Source organism: Sarcophilus harrisii, chromosome 3 (assembly GCF_902635505.1).
Source record: "Sarcophilus harrisii chromosome 3, mSarHar1.11, whole genome shotgun sequence".
In the NCBI taxonomy this organism is placed as follows: Eukaryota; Metazoa; Chordata; class Mammalia; order Dasyuromorphia; family Dasyuridae; genus Sarcophilus; species Sarcophilus harrisii.
Window position 1 is genome coordinate 278,898,747 of NC_045428.1, and position 25,868 is coordinate 278,924,614.

The window sequence follows — 25,868 nt, forward strand, 5'->3', positions numbered from 1 at the left end:
ATAGTAAAAACTTTTGTTTCTGTGGACTGAAGAAAATAATGCAAATAGTAGTAGAATTATGAACCAGGGGAAATCACCTGGTTTATTGCTTATAATATATTAACATTTTAAAAGACATAATGTTCATCATGGCATTTTTCTCACTGTAAGTACTACAACCTTCTCAGTGACCAGTTTATTCTATTATCATCTTTGAAGACAAAGATGGAAAAGTATTAGCTATTAATAAATACCTGAATCAGAGGTCCTTATGGAATTTGTTTAAGGAAGTATTATAGCTCAGAATACAAGCTAAATGCTTTTTTGTTACTTCCTTTTAAAAATTCATTAAAAAAAATTTTTGAGTTCCAAATTCTTTACCTCCCTTCTAGCCTCTTTTCCACCCATTGAGAAAGAAAGTAATAATACTCTTTACCCACATGAAATCAGGTTTAAAAAAAAAAAAAAAATCCAATCTTAGCCATGTTATTAAAAAAAAAAAAAAAAAAAAAAAACCCATTCCAATCTGTACTCAAAACTCATCAATTTTCTTTCTGGAGGTAAATAACATTTTTCATTAAGGGTCCTTTGGAATTTTCATGGATCACTGTATTGATCAGAGTAGTTGAGTCTTTTACAGTTGATCATCATTATAATACTACTGTTATAATGTTCTTTTCTTGGTTCTGCTCACTGTATTTTGCATCAGTTCAAACAAGTCTTTATAGGTTTTTCTGAAACCATCCCCTTCATCATTTCTTACACTACAATAGCTTTCCATCATAACCATATACCAGAAGTTGTTCAGCCATTTCGCAACTAATGAGCATCCCTTTCAATGTTTAACTCTGTCACCACAAAAAGAATTGCTGTAAATATATATATTTTTTGCATAGATCAATACTTTTCTCTTTTCTTTGATCTCTTTGGGATATAAACACAGTAGCAGTATGGTTGGGGACAAAGGGTATGTACAATTGTATAGCCCTCTGAATATAGTTCCAAATGGTGTTCTAGAATAGTTGGACTAATCACAATTCAACTAACAGTTTGTAAGTCTACCTCATCTTTTAATTTCTATCACTTTTTAAGTCAGCAAAGTCTCAGATAAATGAAAACAAATTTAAGGACTCAGTGAATAAACAATATAGAAAACTTCCCAAATAGATAAAGTTAGTCTAAAGCAGCAATTACTTTTCTAATATTTCATATGTAGGGATAGGGGAAGAAAGGCAATATAAAGCAGAGAAAATTACAAGCTAAATTTTTTCAAAGTCTATTTGTTGGAGGCTCTGAAATGTCTTTTCCTGGACCTACTGTAATTAAAGATGTCCAGGGTATTGGTCAAATTACCCAAGTACCTAAAGTGTACCTGAAATTATCCAGGATACCATCCTGTAAGTTTGAACAGGTCTGAGTAAATTAATGGCTGTCTAGATCTCAAAAGACTTTTCTACTCATCCTTTTCCTCTATCCTTCTACCTGATGAAAATTAAAAAATCATAATCTTAAAAATCTTCAAACCATACAACAGCAACTGAAATGTCACATTTTGCCCCAGATATCTTCTATAGATAGTACATTCACATATGGAAGAAGCTACGGTAAAAGGAGAAAATGAATTCATTGAATTAATTTTGCTCTTGATATGCCAATACATGGACAAGATCTCTTTTTACAACTTAGTATTACTTGGAGATACCCAATACATACTAAATGTTGTTTGTTCTTTGTTCTTAAAGAGAACCATGGTATTGGAGATGATACCTGTTTTCTGTTTGTTGTTGTTGCAAGGTAATGGAAGTTAAAATGACTTGCCCAGAATCACACAGCTACTAAGTGTCAAGTGTTTAATTTGAACTCAGATCTTCCTGACTCCAGGGCTTATGATTTATCCACTGTGCTCTCTAGTTGCCCTAGATCCCTGTTATCTAAAGTCACATCATCATAGTGCATTACCCTGTCAAGTGTAGAACTGTTTTCTACCTTAACAAAGTTCAGCTAACTGGATTTCATGGTAGAAAGATAAAAAATGAGGAGAAAATCAGTTCCAAAAGGGCATTCCTTCTGTATTAACACACTTAAGAATATATAGACTACCTTCATGGTTGTTCATATGTCTTCTATATTCCCGTAGTTGAGTGAATTTTCTTCCACATTGTTCACATACACGTTCAAGATTTTGTTTAGCTCTTCCTTTCTTCCCATGAGTAGCTTTCTTTACATGTCTTCTATATAAGGCTTTTTCATAAAATTCCTTGCCACATACATTGCACCTAAAATACAATACATAATTTTACCCAATACTTATACATCAGAAAAATCCTATGAATCAGACCTGGATGTACTAATTCTTATCTTATGTCAGATCAGAATCTTCCAAAGCTTACCTATAAGGCTCTGTGACAGAATGAGATTTTACATGGGAATACCAATCTTTTTTCCAACTATAGCATTTTTCACAAAATTGGCATTGGAATGGCTTCACACCAAGATGTTTGTTCATATGCTGGCGGAGATCTCGAGCTTCAAAGAAACTTTTTTCACATCTGCAATAAGGAAATTTAATCATCAAACAATTATATTCTTATTCAAAGCAAGTTTTCATTTTTTTTTACTAATGTCTTTTGTTTTTATACCACATCTATTTTTTTTTTTTTTTTTTTTGGCTGAGGCAATTGGCGTTAAGTGATTTCCCCAGGGTCGCACAGCTAGGAAGTTTTAAGTGTCTGAGACCAGATTCCTTCTGACTTCAAGGCTGGTGCTCTATTGACTGTGACACCTAGCTGCCCCCCACATCTTTCTTTTGATAGAGACCTTTGCCTTTCCCATCCTATCCTTTTTAATAAAAATTTTAAAAGAAATGGAAAAAGCAGTTCAGCAAAACCAACCAACACATTAATCATGTCCAGTAACACATGCAACATTTTGTCTCTAGTCCCCTAACTCTGCAATGAAATAATTGATAGAAGTGATTATCTCAACTTTTCTCTGAATCTAAATTGCAATTATACAATGCAAAATAAGTTTTATAAACATGGTAAGTTTATGGAAACACCATCTTAAATAAATTGAAACAAAAATTCTACAACATATAATCTTTTGTCAAATAATCAAACAGAAAAAAATGCTGGATTTAGTTAAATGTTTTATATCCTAATACTTACTGAGTACACTGATAACCTCGAACTTCAGGTTTTGGCTGATGCTTCTTTAGGTGCTTGCTGAGTCCAGAGCCCCTATGAAAAGACTTTCCACAGATTGAACAAAGGTATTTTGACTCTCCTGTTAAAATAAAAAACTGTCAAGTTTGAAACTTAGGTTATCAATAGTATTTTTCCTAAAAGTCTTATATATTGTGAACTTAAGACTAAAAAAAAAAGTTTTAAAAAATGTCTATTAACTTTAAAAAGATACTAGCAAAAAATATGTTCCATTTTCTTCTGAATCCCCTTCCCAATGGTATTTATTTTAATAACGACTTTGTAAATGTTTGGATCACCACTTGTTATCAATAAAAAAATTGGCATCCAACGAATGGGGTCTGTACAGTCTATAGGAAGACAACTATAAGTTTTAAAACAAGTTACAGAGTACAGCATTAAAAAAAAACTACATTCCTATAAAATTTTTCATTGACATTTCTACCCTTTCATTTCAAAATGTAATGTTTAAAATGGTACATGCAATAACGATAGATATAATTAATATAAAAGTATATTATCAATGCCATCTCTCTCAACCTATGGATGATAAAGCTATTGCAAGGAGTTCCTACATGACCTAATAAATAAACAAATTTGTCCTTTACTGACAAAATAATGTCTTACAAACATACATAATATTATTAATAAAATAATTTAAAGTGCTGTTGAATTAATAGTAACTTTTTGTCATATATCTTCTTAATGAATACTAACAGTGTAAGCCTTTATTATATTGGGGCTCATAAAAAAATCAAAGATTAGGTTAATTACTAAGTCTATTATTTTTCTACAACTAAATTTCTTGTCAGCATAGCCTAATTTCTTTAAGGTACTAAAGATATAACCCTATATCAAAGCTGTATTATTCAAGCAAAACATTGTTAGTAGCTCCTTTTTAATACTGAAAAAAAATATGTATTTTCCCCAAGTCAAACAAACCAATTTTTAGTATTCCAATATAAAACAATTTACTACTCTGAAGGAAGCTTTTTAGTAGCAATTCCTTTCCCAGAACAAAAATTATGTACACTCACACACATGCAGAGTTTATCAGTATAATTGGTCTCAGTACCTGTATGAATGCTCATATGTTCTTGAAGACTACGCTTGGTGACAAAAGACTTAACACAGAGTTCACACTGGAACTGTTTCTGTGCTTCATGAAGAGCCAGGTGTAATTTTAAACCATGCTTGTAAATGAAAGCTTTTCCACAGACCTATGAAAAGTTTTTTGTTAAAGCTATTAGTTTAAAAAAAAAAAAAAAAAAAAAAAAAAGGAAAGGGAAAGCAAGTACTGTTTCTGAAGAACAAGGGACTATTCACAAGCCACTAAAAGAACTTTACTACTTTAAAGTCAAATTGTAAGGACTGACTGTTCCAATTGTAGAGCTATATATAACTTCTTTACCATCACATTGCTCATGAAGGGACAACCAAGTTACTCTTATATTATTTAGTAAATGCCACAATAATTACTCATATTGTCTGTGAAACAGATAATTTAAGTATTGGCCCCATTTTATAAATGAGGAAACTGACTCTCACGTCAGTGAAGTGATTTGTCTACACTTAGTGTCTACCATTTCTATTATTAGTCTATTGTTAACCCAACAGACTCAAAAGAAGCTAGAAATCAATTTGTTGCTGGCTATCCATGTCAGTCTAGACTCCCAGAAGAAAGATGAACTTAAAAGTACACCAGAATACAGAAGGTCCAGAACTCTGCTAGAACCACAGACCCCTCAAAGAATACTTTTTGGATCCTAGACAATCCAAATAGTTAAGAGGATTCTTAAGGATGACAAAATGAGAACCCACAAATGCATTTGGCAGACAAAACCAATTTGTTCCAACAGGCTCCGAAAAATGTATAGCTTTAAAAATTGATAAATTTAGGTAATAGTTTAACCATAACCACCCCTTTCCTACCCATATCCAATTAAACTCCCTTATAATGTACATTTCCTGGAAAGTTTATTACTAGTTATTAACAGAAAGGTATGTCCTTTAATTTGGATAGGATGGTATTTATACTGATGACTGTATTGATCAATTTTGTTGCATTTCCAATGAAATACTCATGGCCTGAAGAAATCCCAAAACAATAGAACTCTGTAACCTTTTATATGTGAGAGTGATTCACAGTTATTCTGCCATGAGAATATGGTAGACTTGTTCCTCCACTACATTAATTTAGAACATTTTCTTTTACCATATCCATTCACACATACATATATGTTTACCTGGCAGGCATGTGGCTTTACACCTGTGTGCTTCAACATGTGTATTCTGAGAGAATATAGTTTGGGCAATGTCCTTCCACATATAGAACATATAAACTCCCGCTTGGTTCGACCCTTTTCAACTGATGCTCCTGAATCTTCTTCAGCAGTAGAGGAAGTAGGTACATCACTTTTTCGGGTATGTCGAATGAGGTGTGCTCGTAAAGAAGCACTATATTGAAATTCTTTTTTACACAACTAAAAAACAAAAAATTAAATCCAGTAATTTATAAATACACTTAATTTTAATCCAAATAATTGGAAATTCCATCTTTATCCCTGGACATTTATTATTGAGCCTCTGTTTGCCATAGAGCTGTGGAAAATACCTAGATATAAGACAAAGAGTTCCTTGAGTTAAAATCTAGTAGAGGATCAAAAAAGTACTTAATACTCCCTACTTCATTATTTATCTTCAATTTCTTCATGTCTATGGGCTCCTCTCCTATGATCTACAAACATGCCCTGTCTTCCAAAAACCTTTATCTGATCCTTTCATCTCTGCTAATTAAAATCCTGTATCTCTTCTGCCCTTAGGTGCTAAAATCCTTGAAAAGGCTTTCTACAATTAGTACCTTTCTTCTGTTTCCTTCAGCTCTTTCAATCCAGTTTCCAAACCCATTGTTTTACCAAAACTTTTCCCTCCAAAGTCCCTAATGATCTCTTAATTGCCAAATACTTTTCTCAATCCACATCCTCCTCAACCTTTCTGTATGCAGCCCCTGACACTAATAGATTATTTTTTTTTTTAATTATAGTAACTTTTTATTGACAGAATCCATGCCAGGGTAATTTTTTTTTTACAACATTATCCCTTGCACTCACTTCTGTTCCGATTTTTCCCTCCCACCCTCCACTCCCTCCCCTAGATGGCAAGCAGTCCTATATATGTTGAATATGTCCTAGTATATCCTAGATACAATGTATGTGTGCAGATCCAAACAGTTTTCTTGTTGCATAGGGAGAATTGGATTCAGAAGACTAATAGATTATTTTTGACAAACAAAATCAAAATCAATCTATAAAAAGACAAAAACATACTTTTAAAAAAATGCGCAAAGAAGGAAGAAAAATTAAACTAAGATGGGATACCATCATTATCAGAAAAACAAAAAAATATCCTTCAGATTCAAGTCATCACACTTATAAAGGTATCTTCTAAATAGCAAAAACTTACTGGGCACTTGTAATCTTTAGTTCTTTCATGTTTCAACGTGTGCATGATAAGTGCATAGCGTCTCTGAAAATCCATTCCGCATTCACTACATCTGTGTGTTGTTTCTTCCTCTGTGTTCTCATTAGCCTCTCTTTTGGGCTGCTTCATTTTTTTCCCTCTTTGAACCAATTTCAGAGCAACCTAATTACAGGATAAAAAACATTTTAATGAAGGAGTGTTAGATTTCTTTAATATTTTGCTAATATTATTTGGAACTTTCAGAACGTGACCTGGGATCTCATTTTCTCCCCCAAAAGTCAGTGATGTCTTTTCCATAGGCATATGTTTTATGAACAAATTAATTTCAACATTAGATCAAAATGAGAAGCATGTAAACACATTGATCATACCTGTTGAACTGCAGATTTAGGATTGGCTTTCCTATTCTGAAGTTTTTTCTCTATTCCTTTATGTAGTCGTATATATCCACCTTCACTAACAGAGCGCTGACGGAGCCTGCTTTTATAAGTGTCATCAGGGCTGAGGGTTGTCTTCTCCTGTTGTCCAACAGGGCTTCCTTGGACTTGTGCTGGTCGGCTACGTTTTTGCTTGTGATCTTCTTCAATGTGTTCAGCACAGACATGTTCAACTGATTTGCTGTCCTCATTGCTTTCCATTTCTTTGTCTACTGGAGTATTAGTATCCCTTTCTTCTACCACAGTAGGAGTAGAAAGTGCATTGGAAACTTTGTCATCTTTTCTGGTATCTGAAGTTTCTATTTCAAGAATTACCACGTTGCTACTTGACACTGTTTCAGACTTTATTCCAGAATGTGAATGAGTTACATTTTCTGTCGGTACTAAAACAGACGGAGATTCTGAACAAACCTGGGGTTCAAGCTGCTGTGTACTCCCACCTTCCTGCCCATCACCTGGAAATTCTCCATTTATAGGGGACACAAATGCACTAGTTTCAAGTTCTGGGGGTACAACTTCTTCAACATTGGCCACAGTTTGTGCTGAATCTTCATTCTGCTCTGGTAGATTTTGAGTAGATTCAACTGTTTGTACTTCACCTTTTTTGTACACAGTAATCTGCTTTTCCTCCATTAGTTTATGTACACTTTCACAGATTTCCAAGACTTCAGACATGAAAAGGTGGCGGGCCAAAATGGCAACATCCGCCATGCTACAAAAGTCAAAACTTAACACTGAAGTATAAGCAAACTCCAGCAAGGGAAGGAAACTTGACTTACAAAAGCCTGTACAGAACAAAAGGAGAAAGTGGTAGATTGTAAAAGAAAAAAAAAACACAAAAACCCCAAAGATCTATAACTATTAAGCTGGTGTAAATATCAATGTAACACTCTCCCATCATCATCATCATCATCATTATCCATATCACTAAAAAATAAAAGTAAACATAACTATTTTTTCTAGTCCTATACAATCATGTCTCTGCTCTGATCATGAACATTGAGAGAACAGAACATAAAATAAACATACCCATGTTCTAGTTATATTCTCTTAAAACAATTTTATTGGTATCTTTTGTTTTTAAACTATCTTTCCCCCAAATATATTCCTCTTTGTCTCCTATAAAATGAGCCATTCCTTGTAACAAAGAATTTTAAGAGAATAAAAGACAATCAGCAAAATCTGACAAGATTGCTGTACTCTTCCAATTACTCTTGTGAAGATAAATTATATGGATAAGAATTGTTTTTCATTCAGAAATGTTAATTTTATTAAATATCTGCTTTTATCATAAAAAGCAGCTTGTTACATGAATGTGCTTCATGGGTCTATTGTGGTACTGCTTGATGGTATTTCAGGGTATTAATAGCAAACATTTCCCTGCACATTTATTTTTCATTTGCTTTAAACTTTCTAAGAAAGGTAGAAAATGGAAATACTCCTAGATGTTTCTTTTTCTGCCTGAAGATGTATAAAAAGGCAGTCAAATGATCCCAAAGTGTATAAATATCAAAACCTTATATTCTGAAGGTGACTTCTGTTTAGTCTACCTAGTGTAAGATTCCCCCAACCCCATCCCATTCAGTCACAAAAAATCAGGGAAAAAGAATGCCATAGTACAAATATTAAAACGTTAAAATATGCATCAACATTTGTGTTACTCCATGTATCTTTTTGGTCTTCTCAAAGACTAGGACCATCTATCCTAGCAAATTATCGGGACAGGAAGGTTTCATCAGATGAGAATGCACATTTCTAAGTATACAATGTTATAAAATACCACATTATCACAAGTCCTTGTGTAGTCAATTACAAAGTACTATAATTTTACATATAGCTTATATGACCCTATCTAAAATGCTACATTTTCCCAATATTTACCTGGAAAGCTAAAGTCACTAAACTTCAGTCAAAGCAGAACTAATTTCAAATGATCCATTTAAGGCAATGGACACAAAACCAAGATTATATTTGACTGAAAGTTTATTGAATATGATTGTTAATACTACTCTGTATTTTATAAATTGAGGATTCAAAACCAAATACACACAGATACTTTTTCAGTTAGATTGTTACAATGTAACTGCAGACATATCTAACACATTAAGAATAGTTATTCTTTACTCCATGTTATCTAAAAGCCCTATAACAAATACCAGAGACTATCTGCTACCATCATAATGGGTACTTACCCCTGAGTGGTGTGTACAAAAAATTAAAGATATTTTTTCCAAGTCCTGTCTGTGCATCATACTTAAAATAAGAAAAAGTCCAAGTCAGTGAAGCTCAGTTTGCTCCCTGACCCCTCTTTGCTAAAAGCACATGTTCTCACTCTGGTTTCACATACTTCTCCCAGGAGCTTATACATAAAGGAAAAATAAATATTGTTTTAAATATTTTACCTGACAGATCCACCACAGCTTCATGACTGGAAACAGCTCCCTTTTCTATAAAAAGGTCTCGGAAATACTCGCTGTTAGCTGACAAAACAGACTTATGAGCTCTGTATTCTTCTCCCTCAATCAACAAAGTAACATCACAGAACTGATTGTTGAGTCTCTGCTGATTCAGCTGTTTTAAGACTGCTCGACAATGTTTTGGCGAAGACTGTTTTACAACACCTTTAGTGTCAACCTATCAAAAAGAAATTTAAGACCAAAAGCTAAATTACACTGTCTATACTTTCAATGTAAAATATTCATTCTTGAATGAACATAGGTTAGTGTTCTACTTCAACATCTTTTAAAATGTTTTATTTTTTCATTTTTTGTTCCAACTTCTTCCTGCCTATAACCATCACCCCATTCTGTGCCCTTACCCCCAGAAATGAAAAAAGGAAAAAGAAGAGCAAAATGTTATAACAATTAAGTAGAATCAAATGACACACACTGGCTTTGGTAAAACTGTCTTATCCTTTGCATTAGTTTATCATAGCAACCAACATCTTTAAAAGACTAAGTTGTCCCACTTTGTTTTTTGCCTGCTTTTCTCACCCCAAAAGCCATAAGAGGCTATTAACTTATTACCTAAATTCTTAACGGAAGAAACAAATGGAATATTTAGGAAGAATGAAGAGATATTACCAGAACACCTTTAACTTACCAATCTAATGTGCAACAACTTAGTAATATTAAATAAACTAATGTCTATTCCTTAAGCTACTCATTTAATATTAATGTCATTATCCAAAGTTTCTTAAGTGCTTTTTGAAAAATAAATTTCACTAAGATCAAATAAATACACTATTTTATTAACTATCGTTAGAAATTTTAAAGTAGTGGTAAAATGCTACTTACAAAGACAAGTTCATGTTTGGATATTGGTTTCTTTTTCACAGTCTTGGACACTGCACTTGGAACAGATGCAGGATTGCTTTGGTCATCATCTGTTTCGTTACTCTCTTCCGTAGATTCTAGTTCTAATCCCAATTCTTCCAGCATTTCAGAAGTATCTGATATTGGGCGAGCTCGATCCAGCTTCTCTTGGCACTTGCTACACTCTTTAATATAATCTTTTACTTGCTTTAAAATACCTAAAGGGAAATGAGAATGTAAATGTTAAATCTATATCTGCTCCCAATTTAAAATTACAAACAACAAAAAATACAAAACAAACTTATGATTCCTACTATTCGAGGCATATCAACAAGGATTCATTAAGTACCTACTGTGCAAAGAGCTGGGACATAAAGATAAAAAAACCAGTCCCTGCTCTCAAGGAGCTCAATCTATTAGGGGATACAACATGAAAATAACTAAGTACAAACAATATACACACAAAATAATTGGAGATTATCAACAGAGAGAAGGCACTAGCAGTAAGATAGATTGGGAAATAATGTAGATGGTGGGATTCTACCTAAGACTTTACAGAAGCCATCAAGAGATAGAGATGAGAGAAAGAATCCTGGGCATGTACAAATAAATATCAGAGAAAATGCCTGAAATTAGGAGATAGCCCAGCAAGAAGACCAGTATTCCTGGATCACAAATGACATGGAGGAAGTATAATGTCTAGACTAGAAAAGTAGGGGACAGGGAGTCAGATTATGAAGGACTTTAAACATGAAACAAAGAATTTTATATTTGATACTGGAGGTGATGTGGAACCACTGGAAGAGCAGACTGGGCTAATGACATGGCCATATCTATGCTTTAGGTATACCTCTTTGAGAACTGATTGGAAGGTAGACTAGAGTGGGGGGGAAATTAAGGCAGGGAGACCAACCAGAAGGTTACTGCAATAGTCTAGGTATAAAGTGATAAAGAGCCTGCATCCAGATTGTGGCAGTGTAAGAAAAGGAGTCATATGAGAAATGTTATAAAGGTAAAATGAACAAGCTTTGGCAAAAGATTGTATATGGGGAAATGGGAAATGACAGTGAGTCAGGAAGGACATCTGGGTTATGAGCCCCAGTGACTCCTAGGATGATGTCACCCTTAATATGGTAATTTGGAAGGGGTAAGTGTTTGAAAGGAAAGATTTTTTTTTTTTAACAAAAGTTCAGTTTATCTTCATCATTAAGATGATTATATACCAGTATACATAAATCAATAGTCAGGATGCAATTTCCACAGAAAGTAATATGACTCTAAATGTCACTAAATGATTAATCTATTCATCAAATTGTTTCAATGGGAAAATATAATCCTAAATTTTAAGTGAGGATACCAAAAACACATGTCCTCTATCACTAGGGAGAAGAACTGCTATTCAATTTTGGTAGTAGGGCCAGAGGGTCCCCAGCAATATTTCTAATAGTAGCCATGAGGGTTCCATTACATGATTGGTCTAGTATAAGGAGCCTGAACCTGAAATTCCCTCAATCAGGTTAAGGACACTGATATTATATGGAACAAAAGCTCTAGAGCCCAACTTCTTAAAACTGTTGTTCAAGAAGTTCTATTCTAGAAGATGGAGAAACAATAGCCCCCAGGGGGAATAGAGGACTGCTCCAAGGGCTCCAAATAAAGCAGTAAATCTAAAGACAATTTCAACAAAAGCACTTGAAAAGGTAGGTCTGGTGAGTTTTTTTTAAAAAACATATGGGCCATTTCTATGCTAGGGACCTGCAGGTCAAAAACTATGTAGTCAATATTGGAAACATTTTAAATATGAAAATGTAGTTTAAAAGCATACTATACTTGGAAATAAGGACAAACTAAAACATTAAATGATCATTTTCCCATATCCCTACAATTACCATATCCAGCCTAGCTCTTCAGCTATTACATAAGAAGTATGCAGTTGACTGAGCTACTACCAGCTTGAACATCACCAAATTAATTGGCTTTCTTACTAGATTACCCAGTCAATCACTGTGAAAGTTTAACTTAATTTAGTGACTGAGTGTCACTATCTTGTCCAGGCTGAAAGTGCACTCATGGCTTGATCTGAGAGGCACTATAGTTTTGACTCACATCATTTCTGACTTAGGATAATTTATTTCTCCTTAGCTCCCCACCTACATTGGGGTCAGACTTAGAGTGGACACCTGATTGCTGTAGCCTGATTCATTCCAGAACTCCCCATTTCCAATGATCCCCCAGGAAGCAGGGATTATAAGATATGCAGCATTGCTCTGGAAATGTAGAGGCATACCGATCGGGTATCTTTGCTGATGAGTAAGGAGAGAGGAATGCCTCAAATCTAATTGGTATCAGGTACCATAAAAATCAGTGGATAGATTTCCTTCTAGTTGATTACTGTTTCAACAATTCTGTCTACCTCCATTTGCTGAAGATTTTCAAGAAATTCTGAAATCAATCAACAAGTATTTATTAAGTTCTAAGTTGCAGGAACTATGTTAAATTCTAGGAACACAAAGGCAAAAGTGAAACAGTCCCGTCTTCAGAAACTCAGATTCCCCTGATATAATAGCATGTTAGCCCATATAAATGACTTAATAAAACATCTACTTTTTAAAATAAAAAAGACTTCACCTCAGGAGACAGTTATTCTTATCGTTCTGACCTGGGCTTTTAAATTAATTTTTACGTAAGTTATTTTTGTTCTTATATTTTATAATCTTATAAGCCAAGATGCTTATATTTTATATAAATATTGAAATATTTATATTGAGAAAATTGAAGACCATTCACATAACCTACATTTTTTCTTCTTCATCTCAAAATTAGACCTCACACCCCAAGCATGAGCTCTTCCCCTCTTTTTCAAGGTCAAACTCTTCTCACTGGCCTTTGATCCCAATCCCTCCCTACTTCTGCAGGCTGCCCCCTAAATTATTCCTTTCCCCCCATTATCAATCTCTCCATATCTAGTGGTTGTACCCCTACTACCTAAATATGCCTAAATTTTCCCCAACCTTAAAAAACCTTCACTAGGGCAGCCCTTTTAGTAGTGGCTAGAAATTGGAAATTGAAAGAATGCCCATCAATTGGAGAATGGCTGAATAAATTGTGGTATATGAATATTATGGAATATTATTGTTCTGTAAGAAATGACCAGCAGGATGATTTCATAAAGGCCTGGAGAGACTTACATGAACTGATGCTGAGTGAAAGGGGCAGGACAAGACTTAATATTCATGCTTGCCCAACTTGCCCAACTTGTCCTCATGCTCTCTACAGTGCAGAACAATTCATAGCCAGCTATGACTGGGGGAAAAAAGACTCACAACAAAGGATAATAAACCTTTAAGTTATTCTGAAAGTTAACTAGTCATTAAATACTTTTTAAGTACCTTCTATGTGCCTGGTCTTATGATAAATTCTGGGATACAAAGAAAGGTACAAGACAGTCCCTGCTCTCAAGGAGTTCACAATCTAAAGGGGAAGACCATAATGTAATCATATTCTCTCTCTGTTATGGGCCAGAACTTGAAACAAGGTGCTAAGTTAGTGGAATTGATAAGAGACAATGGTTATTTAGCATGGTGCTTAACAGTTCTCTAGTTCAGTACATGTATTTAGTATTTACTATAGTTCCACAAGATTCACACCTATGATGAGAGAGGATATAAGCTTGGACAAACTCAGACAGAATGAGAACTAGGGAAGACCAGATAAGTGGTGGCAGGCTGTCCTCCTTCACTTCTCCACTGAAACCAAGAACCAGAAGGCCTCCAGAAAACTAGCAGAGCCCCAAGTGAAGGAGACAAGACTCTGAAGGAGACAATAAAGAATTTGGACTTCAATCTCTGGCTGCACTTGTGGTGATTACTGAACTGAAACGAAGGCTGTTCCCTGAGAACCCAAGAAAACCCCAACAAGAGAATATTACATCTTAGAGAAGATTACATCTCTCTCTTTTCTACACACACACACACACACACACACACACACACTTTTAGCTGGGATTTAAAGAAAGATAGGGAAGCCAGGAAGTGGAGATGAGAGAGAATTCTAGGCTGAGCAACAGCCAGAGAAAATGTTTGGAATTAAGACATGGCTGATTCTTTTTGTACAGCAAAATAACGTTTTGGTCATGTATACTTATTGTGTATCTAATTTATATTTTAATATATTTAACATCTACTGGTCATCCTGCCATCTGGGGAGGGGGGGGGGTAAGAGGTGAAAAATTGGAACAAGAGGTTTGGCAATTGTTAATGCTGTAAAGTTACCCATGCATATATCCTGTAAATAAAAGGCTATTAAATTTAAAAAAAAAAAAAAAAAAAGGAATTAAGACATGGTCCAACTTGGGGAGAGGAGGCGGGGGGAGAGGAGGCAGGGTATGTGTAAAGTCTAATCAGATTGGAAAGGTAGGAGGTAGGGAAGAATGTTATAAAGGACTTTGGAAGATTTTATATTGACCCCACAGGTGATAGAAAGCCACTAGAGTTTACTGAATGGGAAGTAGGGGTGAGAGTGACAGGGTCAGACGTATTCTTTTGAAAGACCACTTTTAACACTGAGACCAACCAGAAGGTTATTGTAATAGTTCAGGCATTAATTATTTCTATAACCTTTATACCACAAGAACTCAATTTAAATAGTTTTTTTATAAAGGAAAGTGATGGAATGGAAATAAAGGTAGCTAGAAAAAGATATGTGGATGTATACAATTTGCTACTGGAATTCAGAGAGGAGCCTTGTAATGCTCAGAAGGGAGGGGGGAGGTAAATTAAGATGGCAATGATGAAAAAGTGGGTGAAAGGAGAAGAGGAGAAACATAAGCAGACATGACCATAGAGGGCATTGAGAAGATGTAGAAGGGGAAATAAAAAAATGTACAGAGCACACAACTAGAGAGTTGAAGTCTTAAATTAACCTGGATAATCTTACTAAATACTGTGATATTTCCAAAGTTAAATGGACAAAAGAACCTCCACCAGTCTTTAATGCAATGACTCTGAAGGACTCAGCTCCTCACTGCTTTGGGGAGATCTTGGAAAAATCACTGATTTAAGCTTTCAACCCTAAATTTTCAAGTATGTAAAATTCGGGATTGGCCAAACTAACCTCTAAGCAAAGAGTACTGGATTTGGAGTCAGAAGTCCTTGGACCAAATTCCAGCTCTGCTACTTTTCACCTTACTGAAAAGTATTTAATCTTCTTAAGCTTCAGTTAACTAAATTGAGTTGTTTATCTTTGAAGTAGCTCTCAGCTCTAAGATATACATTTAAGAAAAAAATTTTTAAAAAACACATTTAATCAAATTATAACATTACTATTAGTGAGTGAATTATGAAGCATTGTTTAATTGAACTGTTAGGGTTAATTTGTATGACCTTTTAAATCAAATTTAGAAGACTTATTTATTCAAAATTTCTTCATAAAAACCATTAATATCAGAGCCAAATGTAAATAAGGCCTTTTATTGTATCAGCACTCAGAATTTCTTCACTTTCATATTCTCTCTTATTTTTAAAATTTTCATTCATATATTATCAAGGATATTTCTCTAAAGTATTATATATATATAATATATATATATATCTTTCTACACTTATATTTCTAAAATAACTGCCTACATGCAAACATGGCAAGTCTGAAAACTTGGGTAAATCAGTGCTATTAGAATTCATGCTAATTTATAAATAGGATGATACAATACAAGCTTTTAATCACTCTGGTGAAATTTATGATACTAAAACAACCTTTTCTACTTGTGACTAAGAAGTAACCCTAAATTTAAGTTAAAAATTCCACCATGGACCATAAGAGCTGATACTTAAAAAAAAAAAGTGTCTTGTTAGTCCCAAAGCTTGACATAGTGCATAGCACATAGACTGTGCTTAATAAATGCTTGTCAAGTTGAGTTGTTTAACTTTCACTCTAAAAACAAAATATTTACATGTAAATTATTGATATGTCATCTCATGCTACTTTAGTAGGTACTCTCACAAAAACATTTCCAGCAAGCTCTAGGAAGGACATTGCATTGTTTTTGTCTTTGTTTTAATATAAAGCCAGATCACAGTAGGCAATTAAGTGCTTGTTGAATACTCCATTCCACTACACAAAATGGCCTCTCAGTTCATACCATTAATAATAATAATAGCTGCAATTTATACAGTCCTCATTCTGTGCCAGCACCATACTAGACACTTAAAAAACAAATGTTACCTTATTTTAATCTCATAACAACCCTTCCAGGTAGAAATTATTTTATCCTCCATTTTATAGTTGAAAAAAGTGAGATAAACAAAGGAAAACTGACTTGCCCAGGGTCACAAGGCTAGTGTCTATTTCTGAATTTGAAGTCAGGCCTTCCTGTCTATAGGTCTAATAGTCCCTATAGTGCCATTTTTCTGTATGAAAAATATTAGATAGTAATTCTCCTCCACTATCCTGAGTTCTGTTTCTTTTGAAAAATCAAATCTGGGATATTTATTTTCTTGAAAAGGCAAAATGAGAAAGAAACTCAAAATTTAGAAATGCAATTTGTAGTTTATACTAGTCATACCGTTAAAAACGTGAAGAAACAGCATCTAGCAGTTAAGCTTACCCAGGAACCAAAGGAAAAAAACAATCTTTGGTTTGAAGCCCTCAGGTGGTTCTGAGTGGTTAAAACCACAAATATTAAAGGAGTATGCTAATACTTAACAGTTAGTAGTTCAGCATATTTGTAAGATTTAGGGAGAAAGATCAGTTCTGAAGCAAAGAACCGGTCAGCTCTCCCTTACTCTTTCTAGAAGGTATAAAACATGCAAAAACCAGAAACAACCTCAAAAGCTCTCTAGTCTATAAATACTTAAAATATAAGAACGTACTGAAGCAATTTCTTAATACACAAGATCTCTGTAAAAGGGATAGATAATTTGTTTAAAGATTTGTAGGACTAACAAGATACATTTTAAAAGCTAACAAAAACTCTTCAGAAGAAAAGGTAACTAGGTAGCACAAAGGATAAAGGAGCTTTGAACTCACTTCCAATACTATCTCCAAGACTGAGTCTAGGACCTTTCACAAAGCACTTAACTGTTCTGCGACTCAGGTATAAAATGAAGATTAAAATAGCGCCCACATTCCCGGATTGCCGTGAATATCAAAAGAGATATCTGCAGTGTTTGGGCACGTGGTAAACATTATACAAAGATGTTTATTAGTCAACATTATTGTTGCTCTAGGACAGGATTTGAACTCGGGCCGCCCTGACTCCAAATCCAACACTGCGGCCACTTTCCGCGTAGAAGCCACTTTCTCGATTTTGTCAACCCCCACGGGGTTGAGGATAAGATTGAAAACGGTGACCCCAGAACTCCCGCCACTGGGGAGGGGAGGGGGAGCGCGGCGGCGGGACCCCGGGTCTGGTTTGCGCCTGCTCCGTCAGCTCCCCTTCGGCCTTAGCCTCTCCCTCAGATCCCGTAAGGGGCGGGGCGGGGGAGGGTCACGGCCGCTACTGGCCCCGCCCCCTCCGCCCTGGCTCGGCCTCCCGGGGAAGCCCCTTGGCCCCACCCCGGGACAGAGCCCGCCCTCCTCCTTCCTTCCTGTGGGATGTGCCCGCTCGCTTCGAGTCCCCCACCCGCCGGCCGGCTCTGTCAGGCCGCGGAGGCCTCGGGCCCCCGGGACACCGGCGGGGCACGGGCGTGGAGGAGGAACCTTTCCCCGTCCCTGTTCCCTTCCCCCTCCTCCAGTCCTCCTCACCTCGCCACCAGTAGTTTTTGGACAGGTCGTGCCACGTCTGGTGCCGGGTGTGGTGGGTGCCGTCGGGCCCCAGGTGTGCCGCCTCGATGAGCCCCCGACGCCTCTCGGGCTGCAGCACCACCTCGAGCTCGGCGAAGCGCTGGCGATGGCGCTGCCGTCGCTGGTAGTAGAGGGTCCCCCCGCGCACCACGTAGCAGGCGGCGGCCTTGCGGATCTTGCGCTTGGCGTTGCCCTCGGTGCCCGGTGCGTACGGCTCTCGCTCGTTCGTCAGGTAGCGCAGGATGGCCCGGTAGCTCTCCTCGCTCGACATCCCGGACGACTGGATCACCTGGCCGCTCAGGTTCTGGCCTGTGACAACTGTAGGGCACACCGGCCCTGAGGAAGGCTATTCTTCCTGTCCGGCCTCCCCTCCGACGGCGCCCGCGGGAGGGGGTGAAAGGGGTGGGGGGCGGTGACCGGAGGGTTTGTAACCAGGGGGAACTGCACTTCCCCAGCGCGCGGGATCCGCTTGTGGCTGACAAAATGGCTGCTGCACCACCGGAAGTGACGTCGGCCAAGAGGACGGCGTTCGCTCTAGAGTGATGCGTACTCTACCTGAAGAGGCACGAATAAATTTCAAGGCGCATGGCTGTCATGTTGGAAGTGGGCAGGCTAGAACCAATGGCGCTTTTGATTGGCCATCTTAAGTCCTGGCGCTTTTGATTTTCCTCTTTTTAGCAACGGGTGAAGGCTGTTGTTCCGGCAGTAACCAGAAACTCCCAGTTTTTAAGGAACCGGGAGGTAAAGACAGATAAGTTGATACGCTTTTATCCCACCTCTTTTCCCCCCACCCATTACAGAATGAAGGAGGGGCCGGGCCCTATCCCACACTTTCCCAAGGTGGGGAGGATCTCCAAAAATCTAGTCCGATATTTTTTTCGATGTACTGATTGGTCTTGCTGATTTTGTCTCCTCCCTTTTTTCTTTTTTTAAAAGTATTTCTTAAAAGTTTTTTATCAGATATAAGGAGATTCTAACGAGGAAAGGCCAATTTGTTGCCAAAAAGAGACATCTTAAAAAGATAGCTCTTATGGGGAGAGGAGAAAACAAAAAGCTAATAAAAATAGATTTTTTTTTTTTTTAATAGAGACTTTGGATCTTAGATATCTACAGGCATCTGTGTATAATTGGTTTCCTTATTAATTCTATATGCGTTTTTATGCATTTAAAAACATTTTGAGAAGGGATTCACTATATTGCTAAGGCAACGCAAAAAGGTTAAGGATTCCAACACAAAGTACTAAGACATCCTTGCCCCTTGAGTATCCTTATTAAAATCTCTCCCCATCCACTTAGTTGTTTCGCATTGGGACCTGTAATTTCATTGCTGAGAAATATTCCCAACAAAGAGAAGCCCGTATGATTGTTCTCATTGGCTGTACCAAAGGAAGGATGGTTTTGTAATTTATGTCCTAGGAAATTGACTGAGCATTGACAGGTTAGGTGATTTTTTTCAAATATACAATGCCACTCTTTTCAGTGATCGGTCTTGAACCCATTAACTGAAGCCAGGTCCTCCTTAGGCTAGCTTATTATTTACTACTCTGAGCTGTTCCCTATTAAATGAGATTGGCATGAGATAAGTATTATCATCTTTTAAAAAACCACTTGGAAATGAGCAAAACCAGGAGTTCATTGTACACAGGAATAGATTATACGAAGTTCAATTCTCATGCATGTGGCTCTTTTCATTAATGAGATGACTGAGGCCAGTTCCAATGATCTTGTGATGAAAAGAGCCATCTGCATCTAGAAAGAAGACTGGGAACTGAGTGTGGATCACAAACTAGCATTTTTACTTTTTGTTGTTTGCTTGCATTTTGTTTTCTCTCTTTTTTCTTTTTCATATGATTTTTCTTGTGCAACATGATAATTGTATAAATATGTATTCAAATATTGGATTTACCATAATTTTTTAAAACATGTTTAAGATCTATTGGATTACTTGACATTTAGGAGTGGGGAGGAGGGAGGGAAAAATTTGGAATTGTACAAAGTTTTGTAAGAATCAATGTGAAATATACTTTAACATGTATGGACTAACTGACATCTAGGGGAGAGGGGAGAGGGAAGGAGGGGAAAAGTTGGAACAGGTTTTGCAAGGGTCAATGTTGAAAAGCTTCCCATGCATATGTTGCAAATTAAAAGCAATAATAAAAAAAGAAAAGAAAAAAAATCAGTGTTGAAAAAGTCTTGGATCAGCATTTACCTAACCTAATCTTAGAGCAACAAAATTCTATCCTCCTTTCTTTTGTTCCAGGAAAGAATGGTAAGCAAATTAACCCCACCCTTTCTATTACAATTTAATCCAATTTCTTCTGATCCCCTCTTACTGCTGATAGATACTTATAAATAAACTTTCTAAAGTACTAAAAACTGAGATACTATTAAAAAAGCTAGGTAGAGGGCAAGCAAATATAATAAAGATGACAATACTACCTAAACTAATCTATTTATTTAGCGCTATACCAATCAGACTCCCAAAAAACTATTTTAATGACCTAGAAAAAATAACAACAAAGTTCATATGGAAAAACAAAAGGTCAACAATTTCAAGGGAACTAATGAAAAAAAAAAAGTCAAATGAAGGTGCCCTAGCTATACGAGATCTAAAATTATATTATAAAGCAGCAGTTACCAAAAACATTTGGTATTGGCTAAGAAATAAGACTAGTTGATCAGTGAAATAGGTTAGGTTCAAAGGACAAAACAGTCAATAACTTTAATAATCTAGCATTTGACAAACCCAAAGACCCCAGCTTTTGGGATAAGAACTTAACTATTTGACAAAAACTGCTGGGAAAATTGGAAATTACTATGGCAGAAACTAGGCCTTGATCCACACTTAACACCATTCACCAAAATATGGTCAAAATGGGTTCATGACCTAGGGATGAAGAATGAGATTATAAATAAATTAGAAGAGCATAGGATAGTTTACTTCTGAGACCTGTGGAAGAGGAAGGAATTTATGACCAAAGAAGAACTAGAGATCATTACTGATCACAAAATAGAAAATTTCGATTATACCAAACTGAAAAGTTTTTGTACAATAAAACTAATGCAGACAAGATTAGAAGGGAAGCAATAAACTATGAAAACATTTTTACAAAGGTTCTGATAAAGGCCTCATTTCCAAAATATAGAATTGACTCTAAGAAATCAAGCCATTCTCCAATTGATAAATGGTCAAAGGATATGAACAGACAATTCTCAGATGAAAAATTAAATTTTCTACCATATGAAAATCTTTTTCCAAGTCATTAATGAGAGAAATAAATTTGACAACTCTGAGATACCCTACACACCCGATTGGCTAGAATGACAGGGAAAGATAATGCAGAATGTTGGACAGGATGTGGGGAAAACTGGGACATTGATGCATTGTTGGTGGAATTGTAAATACATCCAACAACTATGCTCAAAAAGTTATCAAACTGCATACCCTTTGATCCAGCAGTGTTACTCCTGGGCTTATATCCCAAAGAGATCATAAAGAAGGGAAAGGGACCTGTATGTGCATGAATGTTTGTCACCCTTTGTAGTGCTAGAAACTGGAAACTATGGATGTCTAAAGGGAGAATGGCTGAATAAATTTGGTATATGAATATTATGGAATATTATTTTCTGAAAATGACCAACAGGATGATTTCAGAAAGGCCTGGCCACAAACTGATGCTGAGTAAATAGGCAGGACCGGAGATCATTATATACTTCAAAATTCTAGAGATGACAGTTCTATGGACCTGGCCATCCTCACAATGAGATCAACCAAATCATTTCCAATGGAGCAGAATAACTGAACCAGCTCCCCAGAGAAAGAACTGGGTGATGACTAAAAAGACCATTACATTGAATTCCCAACCCTATATTTTTTGCCCACCTGCATTTTTTGATTTCCTTTATTTAATTGTACAATATTTCAAGTCTGATTCTTTTAAGAAAATAAGTTTGGTCATGAATACTTATTTGTATCTAATTTTTTTAATATATTTAACATCAACTGGTCATCCTTCCATCTGGGGGGGGGGAGAAGCGGGGAAAATTGAACAAGAGGTTTGGCAATTGTCAATGCTGTAAAGTTACCCATATATATAACCTGTAAATAAAAAGGCTATTAAATAAATAAATTACTGGTGTCAATCATAAAAAAAAAAAAGTTATCAAACTGTGCATACCCTTTGATCCAGCAGTGTTACTACTAGGCTTATATCCCAAAGAGATCTTAAAGAAGGGAAAGGGACCTGTATGTAAAAATGTTTGTGGAGCCCCTTTGTACTTGGCAGAAACTGAAACTAGGGATGCCCATCAATTGGAGAATGTCTGAATAAATTGTGGTATATGGATATTATGGAATATTATTGTTCTGTAAGAAATGACGAGCAGGATGATTTCAGAAAGGCCTGAAAACTTCCCCAATCAGTTACATGAACTGATGCTGAGTGAAATGAGCAGGACCAGAAGATCATTATGTACCTCAACAACAATACTATATGATGATCAATTCTGCGGCCATCTTCAACAATGAGATGAACCAAATCAGTTCCAATAGAGCAGTAATGAATTGAACCAGTTACATCCAGCAAAAGAACTTGGGGAGATGACTATGAACCACTACATAGAATTCCCAATCCCTCTATTTTTGTCTACCTGCATTTTTTATTTCCTTCACAGGTTAATTGTATACTATTTCAAAATTCGATTCTTTTTGTACAGCAAAATAACTTTGGATATGTATACATATATTGTATTTGACTTATGTTTTAACATGTTTAATATGTATTGGTCAACCAGCCATATGGGGGAGGGAGGGAGGGGAAGGAAAGGAAAAATTGGAACAAAGGGTTTTGCAATTATCAATGCTGAAAAATTACCCATGCATATATCTTGAATATAAAAAACTATTTGAAAAAAAAAAAAAAAGCTAGGTAAGTGGCCCAGTGGATGGATAGAGCACTGCTCTTGGAGACCAGAAGACCCGAGTTCAATTCTGACCTCAGACCCTTACTAGCTATGGGCAAGTCACTTAACCCAGTTTGCTCCAGTTTTCCCCCTCTGTAAAATGAACTGCAAAAGGATATGGTAAAATACTCCAGTATCTTTGCCAAGAAAACTCCAAAAGAAGTCAGTCACTGTTGGACACAACTATTAAAAGAAGTTTACATTCTAATGGGGGAAGAGTACCTACTGGCTAATGAGTGACCTAGAGGAGGAATTTGGTACTTAAAGTTAAAAGAAATGAGAGGTGGGGCCAAAGGGAGTAAATTGACTCACTATTAAGGAAAAATTTGGTTGATTTAATCTTGGTCCCCAAAATGGCAGAAAAGAAAGTAAAGGATATGTGAATCTAGATAATTTAGGTAGTCATTCGAGTTAAGTGATGGAAAGTGGCTGGAACATTCCAGAAATAATGCTCGGTTCAAGAGAGCAGGAGCGCTAGGTAATCTGGAGCAGGGGTTTCTTGAACTATTTTCATTCTCAACCCCATTTTATCCAAGAAATATTTTATGTAATCTCAGGTGTGTAGTAGGTATACAAATCAAATATCTATTGATAATCAAAATTATCTCCTCCCTCCCCATTCAGTTAAAAAAATCATATATAGAGTTACAAACCAGTTCAAGAACCTGGGCTCTAGAACAGGGTATGGTGCTGGGAAAAGTGATTGTTGTCCACATAGCCTTGGATGATAATACTTCCAATTGGAAAGCATTTTAGGAAGAGTCATAATGGAATTTAATCTTGGAAAAATGGGTTAAAATCCCACCTCAAGACATTTAAGATTGTCACTTAGCCCTTTTTGTGGTGGTTTTCTCACCTGTAAAATGAAGGGATAGGATCTGATGAGTCTTTTAAAGTTCCTTCTGACTAAAAATCTGTGATCCTTATGATCGACTTTACACTTCTGCTTTCTTTTACAAAATCCTATTCTTCCACATCTGACTTCTATTCCCCTTGACCCTTTGGATCTCTCCCAAGCTACATCCCCAATACAAGCCACTCTTTTCCTGATCTTGACTCTTTGGTAAACAAATTAAACACAATACTGTTTCTTCTCTTTAATTCTTAGGCTTCTTGTTTCACCAATTGAGTCCTGTCAAAACCCTTTAGATCACTGCTATCATTAGCCACCTTTGCTCCTAAAAAACATGCTGCAGACTGATGGAGTAGCCATTGAGTCCACTACAGATTTGTTACTCAACCTCAACTAGGCCTTCACTGCTTCTTTGTGATCCAACTATGCCCCTTACAACTCACTATTCCATTCTCTATATCAACTCTTCCAAATCTTTTCATTCTTCCTCAAACCTCCCATGACTATCTCCTTACTTTCAGCCGAGTTCCTTGCCTCAGATTTTATGTGGGAAAAACATTCGAGGTCTTTTGCCTGTGAATTCCCTTTTATTTCCTTTCACTCAAAAGCATTCTGCCACTTAACCTTACAGAAAGTAACCCTATTCCTTAACAATGCCATTCTATCCCATTTCCTTCAACACTGTCCCTTCCATTATCCTCAATTATTTTCAAACATTTTAATAACTTACTCCCTACTATATTCTTTTGCTTAGCAGCTAAACTCCTTGAAGAGGCCATCTGATAGGTACCTTCCCTTCCTTGAACTGTCTTAAGCTTGCAGTCCAATATGCTCAGTGACCCTAGAAAAATATGATTTGTAAGAAATAATGAAGAGTGAAAATAAGAGAAAGCAGTACACACAGCAATATTGGTTTAAGAATGACTAATTGATTAGAGAAATGCAAATTAAGACAACCCTAAAGTACCAGTACACTTCTCAAATTAGCCAAGATCACAGGAGAGAATGTTAGCAGGGATGTGGGAAAATTGGGACACAAACACATTGGTGGAATTGTGAAGTAATCCAACCATTCTGGACAGCAATATGGTACTATGCCCAAAGGTTTATCAAACTGCATACCCTTTGATCCAGCAGTATTTCGACTGAGCTTGTATCCCAAAGAAATCATGAAAGAAGGGACCTACATGTGCAAAAACAGGGCAGCCCTTCCTGTAATGGCAAGAAACTGGGAACAATGGATGCCCATCAGTTGGAGAATGGCTGAATTATGAGTTATGGTACATGAATGTTATGCAATATTATTGTTCCATAAGAAACGATCAGCAAGATTTCACAAAGATCTGAGAGCCATATGCATCCAGAAAGAGGATTGGGGACTGAATATAGATCACATAATATTTTCACCTTTGTTGGTTTATAAACATTTTCTGTCTCTAAAAGAAATTATCAGCAAGATAAACCTGGATTACTTTCATGAACCGATATGAAGTGAGCAGAACCAAGACATCGTTATACATGGCAACAAGATTATACAATGGTAAATTCTGATGGATGTGGCTCTTTTCAACAATGAGATGATTTGAGGCCAATTCCAATGGTCTTAAGGATAGTCATCTGCACCGAGAGAAAGGACTGTGGAAACTGTGAATCACAACATAACATTCTCACTCTTTTTGTTGTTTGCTTGCATTTCTCTTTTTGATCTGATTTTCTTGTTCAGCAAGGAAATTATATAAATATGTATACAGATATGTGTTTAACATATTTTAGATTACTTGCCACATAGGGGAGGGAGGGGAAATTTGGAACACAAGGTTTTGTTGAAAAATTATGCATGCAAATGTTTTGAAAATAAATT

At 36.2% G+C, this 25,868-nt stretch overlaps 1 protein-coding gene across 3 annotated transcripts in view; it reads right to left on the reverse strand.

The window, feature by feature from the left end:
• The window catches only part of ZBTB11 (zinc finger and BTB domain containing 11), a 32,871-nt gene extending 14,062 nt beyond the window's left edge, over positions 1-18,809 (reverse strand). For all 3 annotated transcript variants that reach the window (XR_004232975.1, XM_031959608.1, XM_003763533.4), the window contains exons 1-10: positions 18,154-18,809; positions 10,396-10,631; positions 9,502-9,733; positions 7,034-7,884; positions 6,645-6,824; positions 5,429-5,665; positions 4,258-4,402; positions 3,147-3,264; positions 2,370-2,528; positions 2,080-2,255 (exon numbers count right to left, since the gene is read on the reverse strand). Coding sequence is in view for 2 of the 3 variants with exons in the window: in XM_031959608.1 (XP_031815468.1) it covers positions 2,080-2,255; positions 2,370-2,528; positions 3,147-3,264; positions 4,258-4,402; positions 5,429-5,665; positions 6,645-6,824; positions 7,034-7,884; positions 9,502-9,733; positions 10,396-10,631; positions 18,154-18,463 (2,644 nt within the window). In the remaining variant the exon portion in view is untranslated. The remainder of the gene's footprint in view (positions 1-2,079; positions 2,256-2,369; positions 2,529-3,146; positions 3,265-4,257; positions 4,403-5,428; positions 5,666-6,644; positions 6,825-7,033; positions 7,885-9,501; positions 9,734-10,395; positions 10,632-18,153) is intronic.
• Between the last annotated feature and the right edge of the window lie 7,059 nt (positions 18,810-25,868).